General features: G+C 40.3%; 1 protein-coding gene across 2 annotated transcripts in view; it reads right to left on the bottom strand.

Annotated features, from left to right (window-relative positions):
- Positions 1 to 20,555, bottom strand: part of mllt10 (MLLT10 histone lysine methyltransferase DOT1L cofactor) — a 42,385-nt gene extending 21,830 nt beyond the window's left edge. For both annotated transcript variants that reach the window (XM_041065811.1, XM_041065812.1), the window contains exons 1-8: positions 20,148 to 20,555; positions 16,679 to 16,758; positions 13,617 to 13,671; positions 11,031 to 11,140; positions 10,763 to 10,866; positions 10,249 to 10,342; positions 816 to 914; positions 178 to 514 (exon numbers count right to left, since the gene is read on the bottom strand). In XM_041065811.1, the coding sequence (XP_040921745.1) occupies positions 178 to 514; positions 816 to 914; positions 10,249 to 10,342; positions 10,763 to 10,866; positions 11,031 to 11,140; positions 13,617 to 13,671; positions 16,679 to 16,758; positions 20,148 to 20,310 (1,042 nt within the window). In that variant the 5' untranslated portion in view covers positions 20,311 to 20,555. The remainder of the gene's footprint in view (positions 1 to 177; positions 515 to 815; positions 915 to 10,248; positions 10,343 to 10,762; positions 10,867 to 11,030; positions 11,141 to 13,616; positions 13,672 to 16,678; positions 16,759 to 20,147) is intronic.
- Positions 20,556 to 25,207: the final 4,652 nt, after the last annotated feature.

Here is a 25,207-nt window from a genome sequence, read left to right as displayed (position 1 = left end):
TTTGGGTTTGCTAACATTGGTGTAGTGTGAATTGTGCTGCAGTTGCAGGTTTTTTAGTGGGTGGGCAGAAGGTAACACCAGATGATTTGTCATTGTGTTTCCATTTTTCTAACTGCAGGGTTAATTCCCAGTCGTGGGAAAATTAACATACAAGACCATTTGAAGCCATCAATTCACCTTGGTGGAAAGGCCCAGTGGAAGCAGAGACAGATGTGGAGGAGGTTGCCATGGTGACCACGGCAGAGGGGAGGGGTTTCCCTGAGGAGGTGAGAGACTTGCGGCCACCCCTCTGTCCCACCGCATGACTTCCAGCGCTGTTTTTCTTATTCTTCACCTCTGATACCGTTTTTCCAGTGTCTGCAGCCAAGCCATCTTTGGCACCGCCGCCGGAGTGAGCAGAAGACACTTCTTGAAAGTTGGCGTTGGTGAAGCGGGCGGTGCCGTCGTCCAGTCGCTTCTGCGAGGATGTGGGCAGGGAAGTGACAACTCCCCCTGAGCTGCTGCTGTTGTAGGTCTGGTGGAGGAAAGTGAGAAGGGAGGGAATGATGAAAAAAAAAATATGGTTGAAAGGAAAGGGAGGACAGGAACCGTGAGAAGAACCGGAACACGGAACGAAAATTATCAAAACAATGCCGGTTGAGAGAGGGAGGATCGAAAATATGAGAAAGGTCAGCAGGAGTACAGGATGTGTGAGGGACACAGAAGAAGAGCAACAAAGGTAAATCAAGGTTAAGAAAAAAAAAAATCAACCAGCCACTCCTGCTGTAATATTTAACCATGCCAGTCACAATTCCCCAAAACACAAATACTCTCACCTTGTCTGGGACCATGATGTTTGGAAGGACGAGGGAGGGAGACATGTCCATGGAGGTTTTCTTGTGTTTTGGTTTGTGCCTGTCTCGTTCCTTGTGTTTCTGCACATGGAGAAAAGGGGGAAAAAAAGGAGAAACAGATGGGTGAAGCTGCTTAATACATTATACAGGGAGGAGAGAAATAAAGACTGACAGAGAGAGAAAAAAAGTCTTATAGCCATATGCATATTGGGAGCATTAGGAGAAAACAGGAAACGCTGAATATGGAGACACACTGGGCCATTTAGGCAAGTGTTCTGGGGAGGATTACACCCAAAGAGACGGCAAAAAATAAAAGAAACATACGAGTTATTAGAATATAAGCACTGAAGAGGGAGAGAGTGTGTGTGTGTGTCTGCTTGTGTTTGTGTGTTTGGTTGAGAGAAACACAGAGAGAAAGAGGGAGCATTGCATTTCAAAGGCTCGGTCTGAGATGAAAGCTTGGAGATCCACGAACACAAAGGGAGTGATGGAAGAGAGATAAAAAAGGGGGCAGGAGGCAACAGGAATTCAGCTGCAGTTTAGAGCAGAGTGTGCCTAAGTGCCTCGTGCCGTGGTGCACAAGGTCTCATTGTTTCATCCAATCATATCCCCCTCCTTGGACCATCACGGCTCAATTTACAAGCTCGCTAACACACACTAGCTGCCACCCTCTTCTCGCACCCCTGAGGTGGCGACTGGGTGCCAGCACATTTACACCTCACTTGCACACCCTGCACCCTGACACCTCTCTGCACGTGCGTACAAGCAGGTGCACATACGCTCACACAAACACACTTATTATGTGGCCACTCGCACGCATGCAGGCGCACATCCACGACCAACAGACACACACACTGGAAGATAGGTGGTGAAAATATGCAGCGATCCTGAGAGACGACATGGGATTCAACATGCTTGTGATGCTCAGTGTCATGACAACTCTGAAACACCAGAAACTGCCCATCCCCCCTTTCTTCTCCCCTCCGGGTCTAGTTGAGGAGTGATTGCATGGAGGCTGGTGACAGTTTAGCCAGACTTCCTCTGTGAGTGGCAGTTAACAGACATCACCAGCCAAATTAGGAGATAGCAGCTTCGCTGTAACCTCTCTGCGCACTGGCTTCCGCTCATGCTAACGCTCCAGGGTTAGGAGAAAAATGTTGCAGTTGTTGAGTTCAGTTCATGTGTGTATTTTTGGGTCTGTGTTCTTTAAAACACAGTTTTCCCCGTTATTTCCCCTTCCGTAGCTTAAAGTTGTGACCACATGTTCTTCATTAAAGCTACAGTAAAGGGTGTTAACACGGAGTATAGTATTCAAACTCAGGACTTCTCTGTGGCTGCAGCACTCAGTCATATGAAAATATTCTAAATGTCCCCCATTTTATACACATTTCAGCAACAAAAAAAAAAAAAAGCCTGACATATTTTATACAATAAAAACAAAGGAATTCAAGTTCTGTGAGGCTAAACAATGTTTGGCTGTGCGGCCTGACTCTGAAATAGCTGACCTACTGGTGGACCCACTGTTTGTTGAGGGGTTAACCCCCAGCACTTACTTTTTCAATTAATCAAGTAATGGTTTAGTCTACAAACTGTCAAGAACTGTCAAGAAACAGCAAAAACTAAAAAGCCTTTCACAACTTTTCTTATGTCAGACCAGCAGATGACAACCCAAAGATTAATTATCTTTGGGTCAGGAAATTCTTACATTTTCAGAGGCTGAAACCAGCTATTTTCCCCCCCCCCATTGTTGTGGTGTTTTGGTTACATTGGTTAAACAATGATCAAAATTACTGCCAATTAATTTTCTGTTGGTTAATTCGGTTTACAGCTACATTAAACAATAGTGCCTACCTTGCAAACTGGCTACAGAAAGCAGAAGACCAAAGAGAAACACATAGCAGAGAGTGTGATTAAACAAAGAGAGAAAAAATGAACCTAACAGCATCTACTTGCGACAAAAAGAAGTGATACCGGAGAGTGGGAGAGACGGGCAATAGAGACAGAGAAGTAAATTCTTTGGGATTCCCTGGTTGTTTTTCATTAACATTCCAGAGGTAGGTGTTGATGGAGAGAGGCTGAGCTGAGAGGGTTGGACAACGTGCACGTGAACACAAACACGCACCCTTGTTTTACTATATTTGTGGGGACCTGGTATTGGAATAATGCATTTTCTAACCCTAACCATCACAACTAAATGTCTAACCCCAACCCCTACCCTAAACCTAATTCTAACCTTAAGCCAAAAACCAAGTCTTAATCCTCAAAAAGCCATTTTAAACTTGAGCATTTTGGTCCCCACAAAGCTGTTAGACCCCACAAGTAGAATAAATTCACAGTTTTCAGACCCCACAAATATAGTAGAATAAGCCCACACACACTTACACACAAACACACACACACACAGAAGTGCCCACAGAGAAGGACTAGGCGTGGGAAACATAACATACACACAATGTACCTCTGACACACTCTTATCAATCAGGTCAATTGATTATACAGGCAGAGACAAAGCCTTTCAGCGTGTCCTCTCCGCTCTTTCTCTGTCACTGACCATTAGGAGCCTGGTCATTTGACTATGTCTGAGTGGTCATTGAGGCTGTGTGGGGTAAATATGACTGGTAGCAGAGGAAGGGGACTACGTCTATTTATCAACAAACTCCCGAACAATGAGCGCTGAAATCCTCTCTGTCTATGTCGAATGCTTGATCATGGGGCTCTGAACTGGGAAACTCACTCATCATGACAGAGCCACTATTTCTCCTAAAAGCCTCTCCACAGCTCTCAACACATTGTGATTTTTGCATTTGGTCACTAAATCTAAATATAATAAGCCACAGCTGAAGATATTTTCTTTCTCAATTATTTTTTTCTTTCTTCTTTTAGAAACACAAAATGCTTCAGCTTTTTTGCATGACAAAAAACTTAATGATTAATAGATTATCTAAACTGTAGCTGAATAGTTTTCAGTGGATTAACTGCTTGGAAAATTGTTTCATCGCTAAATTAAATTGTCAAAAAAAACAAAATGCCTTTTGAACTGCACAATGTATATAAATTTCAGCTTTTTCCTGCTGTAAGGTTTATACACAAAAAATTAAAATTCATCGAACTTAACCATGCTTTCTGACAAATAACGTTTTACAAAGACAAAGCGTTGCCTTTTAATTTGAAATAAGATGGATTTTAAATGCTTCACAATTCCACACAATGGCCCTCAGGAGGAAGACAAGAGGGTGCAGACACAGAGGGGAAGGGGGTGGGGGGGTGAGGACGAGGTGAGGGAAGACTTGGAGAAACGGAGGAACAGGAAGTAAGGGGGAAAATAATCCGCCCTGACCTGGCAGGAATTCCCCTGTGCAGTTTCCTGCAGGATTTCTGACCGGCCATTGTATGTGTGTGTATGTAATTGATGTATGTGTATGTGTGAGTGTGTGTGAGTGTTTCCTGCGGGCCTTTTCTAAGCGGCCAGTGTGGGGGATCTTTTAGCCCCTGCTGTAGTTTGACTGCAGGGTCTAACATGAGGTGGGTATACATCTGAGCCTCCAAACCACAAAACAAATGCATGTGCGGATACACACACATCTGAGCTTACTGATCTCTGACCCTGGAATGTGGATGGAAAGTGTGTATATGTGTGTGTCTGTAAGTGAGAGAAGCAGGCTGTATTAACAAAAGCCAGGACAGTGGGACTGAACAGTATGTGGACAAAAGCATCCCATATACACACACATACACACACACGCACTCAAATTGTATTCCGCTAATCAATTTCTGAAAATCTATTCATGCTTTTCTATTAAAAAAAAAAAAAACAGAACAAAAAAACAATAACTACAACTGAAAAAAAACAGAGGGAAAAGGAAACTCAAAGCATCAAAAGCATTTTTGGCACAGCATCGCTACAAAATCTCTACAGAGCCGTCTGTATAAACACAGGTTTAAAAATAAATGCAACAGCTCGTCAGTACATGAGCATTTCTTTGAGTGGAAGTGGAGCAATTACTTGTTACGCCATTCAGGTGACAAAAACAAGCTTGATGGGGGAGCTGACTTCCTCTGATTTCAGAATGGTGGGGCTGACTGCAGGGCTCTTTCAAAATGCATCCACTTAATCTCCCTTCCTCAATTTTGAGAGACTAAACTAAGATTTCAGGGCTCAGTCCAAAACCATGAAATCTTAGTTTTCCTGACCTAAGATATCTGTATTAGCAATACGCAGCCCTCTAAAATTTCCAGTTTTGGTTCATTTTCATTATCAGTTCACTGACAGCCCTCTGTGTCAGTTGTTACTACTTTACTTTATACTGATGTGTGGTAAACTGATTTTTACCCAAAGCTTGTTGGTGCAAGGCATCTGCATGAAACAGGCAGCCAATATTCTTGCAGAGCAGAATTTGATCATACTTTTTGCTCTACGTTATCATTTGGGATATTTTCACTTTTTATTTTTTTTAAATACAGATTTAAAGCATGCCTTTATATATTGATTTTTCCACTGTACTAAGAGTGCACTGTGCAGCTGCATTATGTAAAACGTTATAAATATCAGGAACAGATGGCTGTATCTTAGATGACTGATCGTAATTGTGAGCAAACCTGATTGAGATGTCACTAATTACACTCATTTATTACTCTGATAAAGTTTCTGTTGTACTGAATTGAATATAAAGTTGTACTGAATATGTTCACAGAGTTGCACATGTGCGCACATGTACACACACATAAACACAAACACAAAAGCTCTGTTAAGTAGTAATCCATGCTTGTTTTATCTAACGAGCATCCTCTCTGTGCTGTAATGCTCTTTGTGACCATCTTGTTTGCTGTAAGTGATTGATAAAACTCACACCAGCAACAACTTCAATATTTCCATCCTATAAGCTCTTCCCAGTGATCACGAACCAATAAGGGGGTGAGGATGGATGCATTTTCAAAGCGCTGCGCAAATAGGGCACACTGTTGGAGAGTTGTGGTGGCGAGAATCAATGACAGCGAACAGAAGACTCAGTGCACTCTCTAGAACAGCTCAACTGTAAAGGAACAGTCATGTGGTTTGATTTGGCACATTTAGTACTAAAAGACGCCCTTTAGCCATATATCATGCTTAAGGGTGTCTTTATATATCAGTCCAATTTAATTCAACTGCGGGCAAAAACAAAAAGTCAAACACATGACTTGACACCTCCTGTAAATTCTGATTTTACGCAGCATGTGATTACATGTTCTACTAACAGGCATGACTGATGAAGTCACACTAATGTAGCATTCATTAACGGCTGCGGATCACTGCTGGGTGAAGGTGGGCTGCAGTCATACAAGCATCTTAAAGAGGCCCTGTTTAGTGAAACTGAAGGACACGCTGATGTGTCTTGAGATGGGACAATGTCCTATACTCCCAGCTGTCAAGCTACACTTCAATCAGGAACATCTGTAGAACAGGTGTCTCCTCAGGAAACACCGATTAAAAATTAAATTAAGGTAGCAACTGCATTCCTTTCAATGCCATCCATCCATTTCAACCATATTTTTTCTGAAATCAGTTGACTTAAAAGTGATGTTCAACACCCAAGGTAGATATTTGCTCAGTTGTCAATATGTAATATCTTAAGATACAATAGCACAGACATCCCTGCAAAAAACTCCAGGCTTCTTTTGTTGTAAATGTAAGTCTTAAATAGAAAATCAAAATTGCACACCTCATTTTCCATTTGCCTCGTTCATTCAAACAAAATATACGAGACACAATTTATCATAAATAATGTCCTGTCAATATATTCAAAGACTCTCCATAAATGCTAATTGTGGAGCCATTATAAGAGGCACTGTAAATTATTATTGATCAGTGGTTTTTACTGCTTATTTGCCTGTCCCTCCACAGTGTGAGCGTGTAACAGTGAGGACGTTTGTTTTTGGTGGAGTCACATTCGTGGGTGGGAGGCATAGAGAGGGTAAGATCTGAGGGCTGTCTTACCTTCTTGTCCTTGTCTGGGGGTCTATCCATACACTGAGAGGAAGAGTCACTTAAGCTTTGAGACCTACTACCACGGCCCCTGCTCCTTCGCTAAAAGGTAAAGAGGAACTCCAAGTTACTGGATGAAGTCCACAGAAAAGAGGCCAAAATTAGACCAAAAAAGATATAAAAAAAAAAAATTAACAAAACTTAAACTAAAAAATGGCTGACTGAACTTAAAGATAACTGAAAACTCAAAAACATTCAAAAAAACATTGTCATGAGCATTGGTTACAAAAGTGGTAGTTGTATGAGCAAGCTTATTGGTCACTACAGAGTAAAAAAAATGCATGGTGGCTATCTGCATTTAAACAAAAACACATTATACTTCCACTGAAAAAAAGGCCATTCCTTTTTCAAATATCATTGACCAAATGTAACCATTAGGTAAAGTCATTCAAGCATAGAACAACCATAAATACTACACCGTAGAAAAAAAAAAGACAATCAGAATTGAGGGCAACAGTAAAATATTTAAACCCCTTTGCCAAAACTCTAAAAACTCTAAAGAAGCATTGTGGGTGGGACACTTTTGAGGGGCTCTGACTATCTATTACAAGCCAGCTTGCTCTTGCTTATATTTTCCGATGCTGCGGTGATAAAAAAATACATCCTCAAATTACAGCCATATTACTTCAAGCCATAGATCAAGGCTAGTGTTAATCCAGTCTCCATTTAAAAGTACAGATCTGTGACCAGGAACTGTGTTTCTTTTGTCGTCTCATGTAAAACTCAAGACCCAAACTGGTGCACAATAGCATAAATCCTCCTTAGTCCACTAAGGAATCACATGGCAATCTCTTACTGTTTAAAGTCTAAATCTGAATTTCCATGCTAACATGTTACACCTTAACACACAATATAGAGTTCATGATTTACAGCTCCTGCTGAATAATACAGAGAATTTCTTCAGTAGAAACCAAAGAATATCCTTCAATCTTACAGGACAAGTCTAAAAGCTGGAAAAACAAACAAACATTTGCTTCAGTTGCTTCACAAGATCAGCTAGAGATAGAAAGTTATGCAACAAGGTTTGCCGATCACTGGCTGTTCCTAACAGGTATTAATATGCGTCTCCGGTGATCTGATCACAAGTTCACAGCTCTCAGTACATCAGTGCATGCTTGGCATTAAAATATGTCTCTACATGCATCTTGAGTGACCGCTTGTGATCACATCTCACTTCCCTGATCAACTGTGTTTACAAAGACCAAACTCATTATTGTTTTTAAATGGCAGGAGACAGTAATGCATTTCCAGTGCCTAGTTCACTGGGAAGTAAATAAAAAAAGAAGAAATCAAAACAATACAGACTGAGTATATTCCTTGGAATGTTCTCAATGGGCTTTTCAAAAAAATGTCAGGGGACAAAGCCAAATTACACAATTTGCATGACTTGTATTTCTTTATGAATGACTACATACATCTGTTTACACAGAGGACGTAGGCTGTCCTTCCATATGGCCCTATATAGGTGGTCTGAGCGATCAGAGCTCAAAAGTGTCCTCAATGCGTCTTGAGTGCATTCACACCTGCACTTGGAGCTGTCCACTTGTGATTGGAACACCTGAGACGCATGTTAATGCCAGGCCTGAACAGGGCCACGGTTACAAAAGATGGCTGAAACAAGATGTAGCTGTGTTCTGCAAACACCCAGTACATTTGATTGGAAATGTGAAGCCGATACAAAACAATGGATGCATTTACACTGCTTAGTAATAAGGGGAAAATTATTGATATATAGTCGGGATGAAACCGCCAGCCAAATGGAAATTTCATTGTAGTCCAGACTAAACAAGGATAATCTAAGTTTGAAATTAGATTTGGGTACCGACTGACTCCAGTCAAATACCATATGTTGCTAACATGGCGTAAACATCCATCAAGTGGTATTTTATGAAACCCACTGTGCTAACAACATTGCATTCTTCATCATTGATTCCCTCTCGTACATTCCTGTCATCCATACAATCGCAGCTTAATGACATTATGCCCCAGCATCCAAAGCCATTCATACACGATCAATATAACAGCATGAGTCTTTCCATCAGTGTTTGTTAACATTGCAAAATGTCATCTGAGTATGTGTGTGTGTGTTTGTGTGTGTGTGTGTATAAGTTGGTACTGTCAGAATACATCTGGAAAGGCAAAGAGACTTCAGCAGACTAGTTACAATTGTGATTGTGGACAATAAAACAATAATCTATCATTTAGGGAGTGAATGACAACTGTAAGTAAACAAAAAATCTTCACAACACCTAAGAAAGATTTCTTCTTATTTTAACAATATTCATCACTCTACTGCATTTCTATACAGTCTGGAAAAATAGCACTAAACTGACACTGCAACTTTTTAATGAATCCCTGTATTTGATTTTCGCAAAGTGGCAAGAAAAAAAGCACTACTACACCTGTTCACCAAATAATAAAGGCCAAAATAACAGGATAAGTCCGTTGGAAAACAAAGAACTATATCATAGAAATATAATTTCCCAAGACATTTGAAATAAATAAATTACTATTAAGCCCTGATTAGCGCTGTTTGACCCTGCAGTAAAAAAAAAAACAAAAAAAAAAAAAGAAAGACTCAAAAGGACCTGATCCAGCACCTGCAATCCCAACCGCCTGCGCCCAGTCTGGGCTTAGGACCAATACACGAGGGAGAGGAGGGTACGATGGGCCACTGTCAGAGAGCTTAGTGGGATCAGGAGGGGAGGAAGAATAAGGGTAGATGGAAAGGAGTAGGTGGAAGAGAGGAAAGCAGCGAGGGGAATGGAGGGATTGGTCCAGTGAGAGAGGAAGCAGATGGGGGAGAAAGATAGAGGGGAAAAAGAAAGGACAGGGGCCGAGGGAGCCAAATAGGAAGGATAAAGTGGCAAGGAAGAAAGACTGAAAACAAGATGGGGGGGAGCACTGTTTTGAGGGGAAGGACAGGGATGAGACATAGGCATAGGAAAGCAATGAGAGAAGTGGTAATGGTGGGGAATCTCTCAGTGCCAGCAGTGAAGTGCCAAGTTGTTCACAAGATGAAAGGTATTTCTCAGGTAAACTGATACATGTGTGTTATGTCTACATAGTCATCCCTGCTTGAGGTTAGTGTAACGCACTTCATCCAAATTGCTAATAGACATTCAACATTTACGACACTCATATGGTCACGTGGCTGCTCCAAGCCCTCAGTACACATACCAGTCACTGCGGGTTCATACTTCAATACCCAGTTCTTGGGGAAAGACTATTAGACTCAGGATAGGGATGAGTCTAATACAAGTTAGTGAGTGAGACTTGTCATCCACTGCGCACAAATCTCAAATTGTATGTTTATACAATCAAATTTCCAAAGACTTAAGAATAGAGTTAAGATTTTGAAAAGATATTCTATATGTAGAATACGAGGACACTTACCAATTTGCTGTGGTGGTATTTGCAATATCCACAGTACTTGACATTGTCTGCATCCGATCCTTGCTCTTCACACAACAACCCCGCAAACTGGGCACTTCGGCGGATAGTAACGTAAAGGAAATTAATGGGGTGGGATGTAAAAAACAGAAAAAAGAAAACCTTTCAACATTTAGATGTAACATTGTAGCACAGTAAATATCATAAAACCAACATGAACTGATTTGTACACAGGGAAGCAGAATCAGAAGTGGCATAAAAATCTCAACTTTCTAAGCAAGGCTGTGTTGTCATTACATTTTTAAACCTAACCTCTTAAGACTATTGCGAGACTAACATTCATGGTCAGCTCATGTTAGTAGTATTAATGTGGGAAAAAATCTATCTAAGCTATCTCAAGGTTTTGCTACTGACAGCATATCAAATCTACATGTCTTTACATGAGTCTGAGGGAAGAACTCAAGAAACAATCTCTTCCTTTGTCTAGTGAGGTTAATGCGATGTGAACTGGTCTCACCATGTGACATGGAAGGCCTGCCTGCAGCCATGTTTGTTGCAGGTCATGCAGGCTCCAGTGGCTGCTTTACTTTCTCTGCCCTGGTCTTCACAGATGTAACATGTCTATACATCCACATCCACATCCACAGACACACACACACACGCAAGCAAACACACACACACAGTTAAGAGAGCCCATTTAAATTCAAAGACAAACTCAGTTCTTCATAAGTAAATCACAGATGTGTTTTTCTGGCGTGTTAAAATGCCAAGATAAATTCTGTTACCTTGTTGTAGCGCTCATGTGGAACAGACTGTAGGACTATGGGCTCCATAGTTGAGACATTAGCAAACTCAACCTCGGGTATATAAAGGGCACAAACCACATGGGCCCAGCCTGAAAAGACACAGAAGAACCATCATCACAAAACAGAGATCATAACCCGCATATACAGCACAACAGCAAACAAAAGTTTTGTGGAGACACTTCACGGTTGGCATAAAGAATTATAAAGCATCTGCTAATGTCTTTAATAGATCTCAAATTGAGGTGAGCTGCAGAAAAACTGGGTGACGGAAATACGCAGCAATATAACCTAAAGAATACAATACTGCTCCATACATCACATACAGAATTCTACCAGTGGGGTGAAACAACAAAGCTGCATTTTTCTGTACATTCTTTAGAGTTGTAACTCATAACACCATCTCTAAAAATGTGAAGTCGCTACACTAAAAGTATAACTGACTTTGTTAAGCTTCAGTGTCGGGTTTATGCGAATGGGTGGTAACACTGCCTTTTGAACTCCGGTGTGGCTCAAACAACCAAAGCCAGGACAGGGCTGATCATGACAACTCTTCTCACCAATGATGTTGAGAACCAAACAAAACCTACATATGATTTGGACCTGTCAACAATTTGATACATAATTTATCAAATTGTTGCTTTGTTTACATTCACATATAAATAAAAAAAGATTAAGGCCTACATACTGATTCTAAACCACAAAACTAAATATAGTGTAGTAGTAGAAATCTGTCTATATCTTGAAAGATTCAATCCCAGTTGGGTCTTTGTTAGGTCATACATTCCCATTTCAAATAGAAAATATTGAATTAAACTTCTAATCTCGAATTCTTTAATTTGTAAATTAGCAGTTAATCTATCTCAGTAGCCGTTTATTGAGGCCTGACACACACACACACACACACACAGACACACACACTCACTCACAGCTGCCTGTCAGTGAAGACAAACTAGGGGCGGAAGAATGACAGCAGGGCATGGTGGAGTGGTAGCAGAATTGACGATGAGCTGAGGAGGAGCTGGAGGAGGTGAACGGGAGGTCAAATGGAGGTGGGAGTCTCATGCCATGCTGGAGGTGTCTGTTTTTCCCCATAGCAGAAACAAAAACAGGCTTAAACTTACAGTTGAACCCCTGACCTGCCTTTGACCTGGTGAGCGGGACGGGATGGGGGGGGGGGTGGCAGAGGGCGGGACGGAAGGGAGGGAACGGGTGTGAAATGGGGGCATGTTGTTGTTTTGAAGTCCCTCCAAGAATCTGGAAGAGGCCTATAAAACAGGACTATAAAAGTGGCACAGCCTTCCGCCTCAAAGTAAGCATTCACACTTTTACCCTCCAAAAACCCAACAAACCATCCTTTTATGAACATCCTTTTCTCCAAGAAGTTATCTGAGTCCAATGTGTTGGCACGCAGAACTTTATTTTAGCTTATAACTTATTTTAAATGTTCTATAGTTTCAAATAAACTGAGGAAGAGGCAAAGGGCTGTCAGTTCTCGATAATGGCTTTATGAGCTTCTAAGGTAAACCATGTTTAAAACCATGACAACACCAGCTAAAAAAACACTTTTATGTTCATGTAGTCAATGAACCACATGCACGGTGAAACCAAATCAGTACAATCAAAAACAAGAACAAGTATCCAACTCTAATTTAAATATTAAATATCATAGGCCTGCCACATAAACAGGCACTTTGCAAATTATTTTAACTTTATGTTATCCCCACCCAAAACTTTAAAAGACAAAAAGGTGGGGGTGGCAGGACAAGCAGCTGTAAACTTAATTTCTCTGCCTGCAACATGTTAAGACACTGGATCAAATCCCCATTTCAGACTAATCCCTTTGCTCTGCTTTATCAATCTCCCACCTGAAATAACAGTAACGAGCACACAGATCAACAAGTGGAGGGGAACTGACAAGAGCAGAGAAATGGACGGTAGGGGAAAGAGATGGTGAGAGAAACATGGGAGGAAAAAGAGAGGAAAGAGAGGGAGAGAGGGGTCATGGGAAGGGTAAAATAAAAGAGAAAGTAGTAAAACGGTGTGTGTTAGTGTTGTCCTGATGCCTCCCTGCAGGCCTGGACACAATCCCACAGCTGTGCCTCTCTCTCTGACCAACTCAACACACACACACACACACACACACACACACACACACACACACACACACACACACACACACACACACACACACACACACACACACACACACACACACACACACACACACACACTCAAATACACACAGAATATTTACAGTCTCCACCAAGCTGACCTCCCAATGAACCCAGAGAGGAGACTCCTCACAGGCCATGCACTATACCCATCCTGGCCCGCCCCCTCATAAACATACACACACACTCACACACTCTCATAAAACATGGACTGGCAAGGACGGTACAGAGAGGCAGCACACACAACAAACAGCAACATAACTCTCCCAGCACGCTCACACCCCTTAAACTTGCCGGTGACATGCAATTAATGACAAAATACACAAGAGGCTAAGCACAGATGTGTGTGTGTGTGTGTGTGTGTGTCTGTGTGTGCAGCTGAGAGGGATTCTACCTCCGTTGTCTGTCCTCTTGAGGGCTCCATCTTTATGGGGACACAGCTCACATCTCTGAGGGTAAAGGAGAAACATCAGGTCAGAAACAACAGGTCAACCTCATCTACTGACGGTGAGGTTGACACACTGACAAAATGTCAGTGTGTGAGATAAGCTGAGGAGTCTCCCTGACTTGGCAAAAAAAAAAAAAAACCCTGGGAAAAAACCCCCACTATCTGCCACTGAAGGTTGTTTCTTTCATCAAGTGTGTATGTATATCAGCTAATACAAGTCCTCAGGGAATTATTTCTGATGTTCTCAATCTGAGAACAGCAGAGGACAGTGTATGTGACAGAAGAGAAAGACTTTCAAGTCCCTTATTTCTTTCTTTCTTCCTCTTTTTCTTCCAGTACTGTTTTCCTGTTGCCCATCAAAGTTTGAATCAAGAGACAGGCTCAACAGGTTAATCTGATTCAGACCATTGAAGTCAGGTAAAGCCATTCCATTAAAATAACACTGTGCAAGAAGCACTTTATTACATGCTTATTTCATTCTCATTAAAGAAGCCTATCAATCTGAAAGTGACTAATTTTACCAGCTGCCAGCTTACTTTGTGCACCACGGAATTCTTCATGAAGAAATGCATACACGTTAATATAATCACCAGCGCCTTTCAAATACTTTTGTATGAGTGTATCTGCATTATCTTGTTAGAAACTGTATTTGTGTTACTCTGGAATGTTGGACAAACAAGTTTATACACACATACACACACACACCTTCATGCAGAATGAAGCTGTGATGTTAAACACTTCATGCATCAGCTCTGATGTAAAGATTTTCTCCACTTAGACATTCCTGCACACAGCTTTGGTAAGCATTAACATGTACATGAGGGACTTAATTTCTGCCCTAAATTTAATTCTGTAAGGCCATATAAATATGGTTTTAGAAGTTAGAGGAAAACCTAGTTATCCTGCTAAGCTTTGCCCTGTGCATACACATGAATACAGCAGGTAGGCAGGTTATGTCTAGAATGTGTACCAACAGCTACCTATGGTTGTATGCAAAGGTTTGGGCACCCCTGGGGAAATTCCACATTTTGTTGATTTTTGAGGTGAAAAGAAAATAAATACAGCAGCTGCTTTTTATTTAATTAGACTGTATTTGTGGCATGTGTATCAGTTTGTACACCACCAACTAAGAGTCTTTCTATTCTTGATTTAAGAATTTTCATCCCCTCTTCCTTACAGATCACTTTAAGTTCTGAGATATTTTCAGGCACACGTTTAAGATCCAACAAATTTCCAATGATGATCAATCAAGGAACTCTGAGGGCCATTTTCCTTTAGGAGGACTTTTTGAAGTCTGATCTGGATCATTGTCCTGATGTTGAAGCCGCCCTACTTTCTACACTACACTTTCTTGACTGACTGCATGACATTTGCATCTATGCAATCTGCGTATATTTGAAGGAATCCATTCTTCCATCTATCGGTGCAATGTTTCCTGTGCCAATAAATGCCACACAACTCCACAGCATAACATTTCCACCCCTATGTATAACAGTTGGCATGATGTTCTTTTTGTCAGCTGCTGCTCCTTTTTTTCCCTCTAAACACACCTTTCATGGCAACGGCCCCAAGAGCTCAACTGTAGCTTCTCTCTCTGTCCACAGCGCTTGTTTCCAAAATGACTCTACTCTGGCGTTTACAGATGTTACTTTGCATACATTTTACTTTTTTTAATGAGGTGACGGGAAAGGTTTCTTTTTGATTCATGTAGGTCCTATTTTGCATCACTGCTGCACAGCTGAATGGCGCACCACCACTCTTGTGCCACCTAAACCTTCCCGCAGGTCCCTTTGCAGTCATATGGAGCTTTTGGCGCTTTGGTGCGTAAATTTCCTACTGGAATTAGTTTGATAGCTTTTTATAGCCTCCCCTACTTTGGAGGCATCAATTAGCTTCATTTTCCTCAGGAAGTCATTTAGAAGAGCCCATGGTTATTAAGTGTTACCACAAGGTTTGACGAGTCAGAGAATTTATCAACAAATTTGACCTATTTTACAAGTCCTAACCAGTTCTGAGTGTTTTGCAAGCAGATGGGTGCCCAAACTAAATGCCACAATTAAATTATGTTATGTTAAAAATGTTTCATTTTTTTAAATTCATGAAATAAACACCAGATACCAGATTGTGGGTTTTTTTTCACCAAGTTCCACATAGATAACAGGTAAAATGTGAAAATTCTTTAGACCACTCGTGAGTGACTGATTCAGAGGTCTGAGAAGAGCAGACCAGCCCATAGGTCCTGTATTATATGTTGGATGTACAGGGCTTTCCAAGGCTATGTTCCTGCCTGTGCAGTAACATTTTAATGTGGTGTTATGATCCAGACTGGATACCTTAATGTTAGTATACCCCAGTACATTGCACTCAACAAATAGTACTTGGTACAGTTGGTAAACTGTCCACACTCAAACAGCATTTATGATAATCCTTTATAGAGCTTTTCAACCAGGATTTAAAAAATGACTGGTGATGGTAACTGCTACAGAACGCAAAAAGATGGCACATGCCACAAAAAATCCTGTGGGTTCAGACGGACGCTCTACAAACAGTGGCAGTAGCAGGCAGGTCTGCAGAGACCTCCAGTCTAATTTCTCTAGTCACACTTAATGCTTGTGATACAGCAGCTGCAGTAAAACAAACCAAAGACAGATAAATAAGTATACTACTGTTCTGTTATAGTGCACTTTACTACAATAGGACCTGCTTAGGTCCTTTGTTTAAAAAAATCCAAAAAGTCAGTAACTGTAACTGACAGTGTGCCAGACATCTCAGATGTTACACTGTGATAAACAACATATATCCAATAAATCATACAGTAAGGCTGGTTTATTCTAAGCACTTTGAACAGACGGACTGATGAAACAAGACCTAACTTGGTACAATTTTGATGTATTTATAAATTATTGCACTATTCAAGATCTTAAAGTTCATCATTTTTGCCAGGTCTGTTATTCCAGGAGTTCGCCTGTAGATGATGTAATGATAGATAGGTAAATTGTTGGACTCACCACACGGGCTGCTCTCTCTTGAGATTCACACTTTCGGCAGAACCAAGGACCAGTGGGCACCTGCACAATTCCATAGCAGGCTGAAGAGAGATGAAGGGGGAGGGGGGCATTAAAAAGGAACACAAGGCAGAGTAAGTCATCGCAACCACAACAAAAGACTAGATCTTATACCACAAAATGTCATTTACATAACCAGAATAAAAGAAAATGCTGACAAAAGCAGCTACACACCAACTGTGATGACACTTACTTACATCTGTACAAACAACATCCTATATCCACTCTCAGCTTTTTTTTTTGTTACATGTGCCAGAGGGCAAGTTTGTGGTTGGAATATTGTTTTGATCTGACAGACTGTTGAATACGCTGCTGTTACTGCTGTTGTTTTTCTATCACTGTGCTGACAGCTGATATGGTTTGTCTGTGCTACAAAATATTTTACGCCCCTAGGACAATGGCAGAATCAGTGGTAACGCACTGTTAATGTCAACACATATAGGCATCTATATGTGTTGTATGTGTTCTATAATGACCATTGTTAACACACATACTGATTCCAACTCCATGCAACTCTAAGTGCAATACCTATGTGCAATAACTCAATTATTAGTGTGCAATATTATTGTGTATGGAAGTCACTCAACAACCTCCAGCCCATATTTATTTTACATATTTATCTATGTATGTATATTACTTTTTACAGCAGCTGTTCTCTTAGTTTAGTATCTTGTTTTGGCCATATTGGTCTTACTTATATTTTCTCTTAGTTCTCTTAGTTTAGTATCTTGTTTTGGCCATATTGGTCTTACTTATATTTTACTTTCACTTACTGGACTGTAATCTTGCTGTTGCTAAATGCAATTTCCCCACTGAGGGACTAATAAAGGATTTCTTATTCTTATTATTCTTATTCTTATTATCATCGATAATCGTATGATTTACGAGCGCACTATGCCATACATAAAGAGGCTGCGTACAAACAGTCCACGATCTTTATTTGACTTCATCCACATAATTCTATAAAAAGGTCAAGGAGAGGTTGTCATGTGCAGAAACAGCTGTATTTCAGAGTTTTGTTTTGTTTTTTATTTTATTTTACTCAGTGCCGTTACTCTGAGATCAGAGAGGACTCTGTTGATATTGATGTTTTTATTTTATACACTCTGCTAAGTTCTGTCAGTTCTTAGTATTTTGACACTGCTTTAGTAAACAACATGATTTACAGGATGCACAGCAACACCACAAAACAGTTGTTTTCACCTTGAGTTATAACCTGATTTCCCTGTTGTTTTTGTGACTCAAGTTTCAAGTTGTGATACAGGCAGCACTACCATAAATAGCCTACCTCTACACATTTACAGATTATCTCTGATCAGACCAGAGCCCATAATCCAATGAAATAAACAGCTATAATCCAGATTTCTGAGAACAGAACACATAAAGGTTACTGAGTTCAAATGAAGCAACTGGTGAACAGACCTAAAGATAAAACATCAAGCACCAGTTGGTCAGGAAATTCTGCACTCACTGGACACCTGAATCACTTTAAAAATGATGTCTGGCTCATCCAATCACTTAAAAGCTTGCATTTTTTATTTATTGCCATGCTAACCAATGCCATATACAGTATGTGAACAGTGTGTTGTTATTTTAAGCTCTTCTCTAAGATAGAGGGAAAGTTCTGAATTCTGGTTTAGTTGGCATGGAAGGATTTTCTTTTGATACAAAATAATAATGAACATGTTTTAGATGCATCACTTCGACAGATTTTTAAAAAATACCACCGTTCTGACAGTTAATAAAATTATTCAAGCCAAAACTGCTCCAAAAGATTTATGTTTGTTGATTCATAACATGCAAAATTAAGTCACGAATTGGACACCACTGAATGTTGCTAGTTACTTGTATCCAGTAAATATGTTTAAAGTAAACACACTGTCATAACTGTGGTTAGGGGGCAGATCTGGGCAAGGTAATACATGAAATGACAGAGCGCTGTTGCTCATCTGAATCAAAACCCTGTTTACTCTTAACTTATATAGTAGAGCTTGCCTGCTACCATTAATTCACTGATAGAGGATGAGCTGGCTTGCAAGTCTTTCCAATCCTACCCGAGTATGTGCCTCTGCTAAGAGTTATACATTAAATACATTATAAAAATGTACTGCATGGTTAATTATAAAACCATGTTTTAACAGAGAATTAATATTATGATATAAACCATGTTTTAACAGAGAATTAATATTATGATATAAGCAATTATCTGCAGTCTGTTATCCAAAACATCCCATTCCTCATGGCAGCTTTCAATCTTCAGTAACAGTTCGCACTGAAGCTCCAAACTCCAAATTTATTCTGGACATAGCTTGTGAATGTGGTAAATAATGCTTGTTGGGGTACATTAATACAAGGTAAACTGAGTTATCATAATCCACTAAAAATAACTTTCCTGTCTAGTTCTCTCCGGTTTCAAAATGGACTTTATCAGCCATGAAACTTGACAGGCTGGGATCATTTGATACAACCTTAACGTGAAATATTAAATATCATGAGATTTGGCAAAGTTGTGTATCTAATAATAACATAATGGGTCATATTATTTCTATTACTGCAACTTTAAACTAGAAAAAGAGAAGCGCCCAGGTCAGAAAGATTTAAAACTTGAAAAGATCTGAGTGCTACCATGTTTGTAACAATTTAGCTGTTTTACTCAGTTTATTTAGAAACATGTTCATGTCAGGCCTATTTAACAGTCCAAACGCTAACAAACTCTTACAAACAAACCATGTTACAAGTGTAAATACACTGACATGCATCTGCATGGGTTCAGAGTTGCTGACATTTCAAATACTTTTCAGTCTCCCACTGTATTTGCCAAATGGACACACTGCCAGCTGTTAAATTTGTAAACACTGGACGTCATCTTGGGTAAGCATTGGCTTGGCAACACAGCACATCACAGTTACTACACTAGAAGCCAACGTGCAGCCATCAGAAATCATTGTTTTGCTGCTTGACCTGTTCCAAGTTTTGGATTCCCAACATATAATTCATGGCCTAAATAAGTTTCACTTCCATGGCTAATACAGCTTGGACTCATATTTCATAAACAATAGGCTGTATCATGTAGTTTATAATCCTCGATACGAGCTTTCCTCGTTAAGTTTACACTAGACAAGAGTTTCCCTCCTCCTCTACTATCCCACAGGACAGCTCTTGAGAGAGACAAAAAAATATCATGACTCGCAGCAAGAGTTTGGCTCATAAAGCAGCTGCCAGCTATCGTCCATAGCAGATTAGCTGTCAGACCAATGCAGTGGACTGCCCGGCTGCATAAACTGAGCCTGCCCTCAGCCTGGCGTTGGTGAGGGCAGGCGAAGGAGGAGGCTCCATAACCTTGCAACAAGACAACGCTAACTAGTCTGTAAGCTAACTGCTAACAGCTAGCCGAGCTAGCAGCACAGCTTACCCTGATGCACGGCGACGTTGCAGCCGTGTCCGTCGCAATACACCAGCGGGTTTTCTGCCCAGCCTCTCTCGTCTGAGCATACACAGCAACCTCCGATCATCTCCTTCATGTTACTCGTCGAGAACTCGTCGTCCGCCGCCAGACAACGCTCGCCGGAGACCATCTACGAAGAAAGAGGACATGCGGAGGAATACGACATAAAGATAAACCAAAGCCTTCACCGAGCACGCCCCTCTTTCCCCTGCTACGCCGCTTTAGGTCCCACTCGGTCGAAATGTCATGTTTAAAACGTGTTTACGTCGCTTTTCGACAGCGTATTTTTTCACCAAAACATCCACTTCACAGCGCGACGGTGAAGAGCAGAGGGGGGACTTCGTAGAGAACAGGAAATGCGTAATGACGCAAGGCGCGTGTGTGTGCGTGCCCTCTGACAGGACGTAAAAGACGGATGTGATTGGATCGCCGTGAGCAACGTTCCATGTTGGATCCACATGGCCGAGGTGGTTTGAAACTTTGTAGCAAAGAGACTTGAGATTCAGTGTCAGCACTGGCAACGTGGAGGTAGGAGAGGATGTGGCATGTTACTGACAGAGACCTACCAAGTTTGGCTGCTGTTTAAAACAGACTGTTTAGAGAACAGATGAGAGTGTTTACTATATGTTTAAATTTTGTTTACAGCAAGGACTGTACTTCTTCATCTGCTGAGTGGACTCAGATGAGTTTGTGATGATCAGCAGAGCATATCTGCATTGAAAATAAATGTAAAATTTTCCTGTTCCGGATGAAAAATCAGAGGTTTTAATTTCAATATAAGGATCCTGTTTGCCTACTTTACATAATATCTAAATTTAGAGCTGAAATGTTCAGTCAGTTAATCCATTAATCAACCAACCAAAAGTTATTCAACAGTATGTTTGACAATTGACTTACCAAAAAAAAGTAATTTATCAAGCAAAGATACAATCTACTGGCTTTCTTTCTCAGTTTATATTATTGTACACTGAGTATTTTTGGGTTTGGGGCTGTTGTTTGGACAAACGTATGTCAGCTTAGGTTCTGGGGAAATTAATAACCATTGTTCATTGTTTGATCCCTTTCTGCATTTGACTCATTTTACAGAGTGAACAATTAAGTGACTAATCACAAAACTAATAGCAGAATAAACAATAAGGAAAATAAGTTTTAGTTGCATCCCTCGATAAACTGTGTACACAGCTACACTTCTATTTTTGGTTCATATAATTAAACAGACTATACAATCATATTTATATAAGTTGTTTCAGTTACTTCTGACAGTTTTTGTACCCTTATCCAGTTAGAAGCCATTTGGCGCACTGTCACATTAGACTGTGCATATTTTAAGTAATGCTACAGGCTTAATAATTCATTTTTAAGCTGTAATGCAGAACATTTTTTGGATGTCATTTATATTTGTGCACATCCAATCATGCGTCCTTCAAAGTCAGACTTGTAGGTGTTTTATTGCATCTTGCTAAACTCATTGAAAACAACAGCATGATAATAGTTAAATGATACACATGACATTTATACCAAGTTGTTTGTTACAATACAACGTACACAAGTGCAACAGGTTTTTTTTTCCTAATACGATTTTACAGCTTTAAAGTCAGTGACAACTATAGGTTTTTGTTTGTTTGTATTTGTTTTTATTGGTGTCTGTTTTTTAAATTAAGTAGAATCATGGTTTACAGCACGTGTTGGAACGTCATTTTAAAATAACTTAAATATTTCTTCATGATGTTATTTGAATATGTTTAAAAATGGTAGAAGTAAAAGGTACAGGCCTAGTGAGTGTACAGCCAGTAAATTTGAGACATCCATTGTAAGGATGAATAGCTTCATCTTCCAAAAAAATATTAAATGGGCTTTAGAAGCCTACATCAGGGTGCATATCAGACCTGTCAATATAGAGTTTTGTTTTGACAGCATCCCCATGCTGTTGCCAAGGATGCTCCAGAACACACACACACACACAAACACACACACACACGCTATTCCAAGCACTCAGCTGCTGCTTGCATCACCGATTCCTCTGAGCGAGCTCCCGCTCTCGGTTTCCAGAGAAACGTAATGACTTGCCAATAATGCGCAAGAGCACACGAGCGTCCTCCGTGTAATATGGTGAGCGAGAGGTCCCTGGGAGTGCCTGCCCATTGTTTGCTTTAATTTCAAATTGCTCAAATGCTCCAGTCGACACTGGGCCCTGCACTAAAAGGGGGCGTGGGGGGGATGGGGAGCTGGGGAAAAGGAAAAACCTATTAGAGCTGGAGAGAACAAAGGGAGGCGAAGGAGGGGGCAGCGGTTATGGAGGGGCCCATATAGCTACTGAAACACTGAAAATGGCAAATGATTTTTTACAACTTGCACTTGATTAAGTCAAAGTCTGCACGAATCATGTATAATGTTCCTCAGGTTGTCAGAGAAGAGCTTTCTCTGAGACAGAAAATTGCAGCAACACTGTCTGCTCCCAGTGACTACTGGTGACCTCAAAGTACATATAGCACTCAGAGCTTTTATATAATTTAAGGTATTCTATGATTATAACCAGGCTGTCCTCTCTAGAGCTTTGTTGTTCATGTTGTAGATCAAGTTGGTGTTTGGATGAGGGATCTCTAAATCTACTACAGCAGTGTTTGTACTATAGGACTGGGTGTGTTCAGAAAAATTAGATGTCTTGTCTCAAGCATTTTTTTTTTTTAAGATCTATATTTGTATAAGCACATAAAAGATCTGTATTGGTAGAGAAATAACCTGCTGGAGAAACTTAAATTATTTTCACACCATGCAAATGTAACCGACAGAGCTGTGTGTGTGTCAGGGGCTACTGACTCTGTTTTCAAAAATTTCGCCTCTGTTCTTCACAGTAGGTTGCCTATTTCAGTTACCGATATTATTTCCAGTGATGCACAGTAGCAAAGCTGGACTCAGACAAAGTAGCAGAAATAAACAAAACACTGAAGCAACATCCTTGAAATACATATTTCATTGTGGTGATTCTCATAATTCAATTCCCACAATTGTCTTCTTTGGTGCACATTTAATTGTCAGAATTCACAGCACTTGAAATTATTTTTTAAAAAAAAGTCAGAGGACCCTCACAATTGAGTTGAGGGCATGTTTGAATAGGCTGGGGAAGTTTTGTGGTTTCTCATTGCAGAATGAGGAACATGTAAAATACACAGGGAGCACAAAAGGCAGCACTGGGAAAAACTGTCCCAGCAGGCAGCCTTGAACTTACATGTAAGATGCATCTTGACCTTATTTTAAGTCACTGCATACACAAATGCTGGACTTACTTCACTGCTTGACAGTTATTTGTTTTGTCCAGTGGTTAGTGGTGTTCTGTAGATTGCCTACCTAACGCCATACTGAAGCGTATTTCTTTTGTTGACATTTACAGATTACCAAAAAGACCCACTAAAATGCAAAGAATGCATATTACAAACATCACACTGATAAAATCTGAATTTTGTCCTTAAACACTGCATTCCAAATGCATGTAAATGTAGGCATGAATGTGTGTGTGTGTGTGTGCGCACACACACATCACAGGGGGAACTCCGCAGAAAACTAAAACAGTCCGAGAGGAATGTTTTCACAGACTGAGCTCATAAGCTTCAACAAATGATTGCTGACAGGTAAGTAAAGGACTTTTATTTTGAAGCTGTTGTGTTCTCAAATAGATTCCATATGCTTGTTTTCAAATCAATTCATTAATGAGTAATGGGTATTTTTCATGGGTGTCTGGTAGAATGTAAACTATCTACAGCCCATAGAACTTAGGAAACAAAATAAACACTCTAACACTTTTTTATGTTAAGTACAAGAAAATGTATTGTGTGACATGTCTGATAAGTTTTTACGCACTCCAGCCTAGCATTTAAACTTAGCTCCACTATTATTCTTTAAGCCTAGTGAAATTGAGACAGTGAAAACAGTGTTTCACAAAGCAGTGAACTAGCAACACACATATGCACAAGTTCCTCCATACCTCAGATGTGTGTTGGATTCAAATGTCCCTGAATTTACATTTAAATTGTGTGTAATGAGCAATCACTAATACAACTAACACAGTAAGTTTTGGTTAAGATTATCACTTTGCAGCAACCCCAATAAAGGTATCATTAAATTTAAGTGAGCCTGATATTCATTTAAGCAGTAATTATAGGTTATATATACACCAGACTTTATAGATATCGTAAATGGTATATTTATCTCTGTAGTATTGACATTCTGCATGTCTCTCTTAGGGTTTATGGCAGTTAATGTATGTTGAAGGGCTCTAATGGTTGTGAGTCACAACTTGTGACAGACCATATACATTCCCATCTGTATCTTGTGATTTTTTTTTTTTCAAAAGGCTGCATGATATAATGTGTTGGGATCAAATCATAGAAAAGAGAGATCACTTCAGCACAATAATCACCTGTTTGTTTGACTTCACACTGAAAATGACCCATACAACCAAATGAGCCCAACGCTGCCAAGCCATAATGTTCCTTTCCTGGTTCCACCACGCTCAGGCCCATGTGTATTTACCGGGGTTCTCCTCTCTGGCCGGCGAGTAGCACAGAGGCGCAGGGAGAAAAAAATACAAACAGTCCCAACACGGCGGGGTGAAAGGTGAAGAGAGCCCCTCCCCCCACCACTGTCCGCACACACTTCAGGCTCGGATTGCATGTAAAATCACATTCTCTCGGGGTGGTGGGGGGTGGAGAGGAATTCATTGTTTTGGCATGGGGCAGTGGGTTTGTGTCATAAAATGTCTATGCTCTTACAAGTGCCTGCGCCTCCTTGACCAAGTGTCTCCAATGCAAAACAAATGAGCCGATATCAGCGGGAGAACTATGTTTGGTCTGATGAGTGTTTGAAACCCGCAAGAGCTGGGAAGCTTGTCTGTACCATAAGATTTAATTATTTATTTATTTATTGCCAGCAATCTTATAAAGATGTAGGAAATTCACATAAACCTTGTCCAAGAAACTGGTTTCCGCACTGCTATTGTATGCAACGTAATTGTATGTGGACTTTTATTTTTT

The sequence above is a fragment of the Toxotes jaculatrix genome, chromosome 20 (assembly GCF_017976425.1).
Source record: "Toxotes jaculatrix isolate fToxJac2 chromosome 20, fToxJac2.pri, whole genome shotgun sequence".
Classification (NCBI taxonomy): Eukaryota; Metazoa; Chordata; class Actinopteri; family Toxotidae; genus Toxotes; species Toxotes jaculatrix.
Note: the sequence above shows the minus strand (reverse complement) of the source record. Positions and strands in the feature narration are given on the sequence as shown.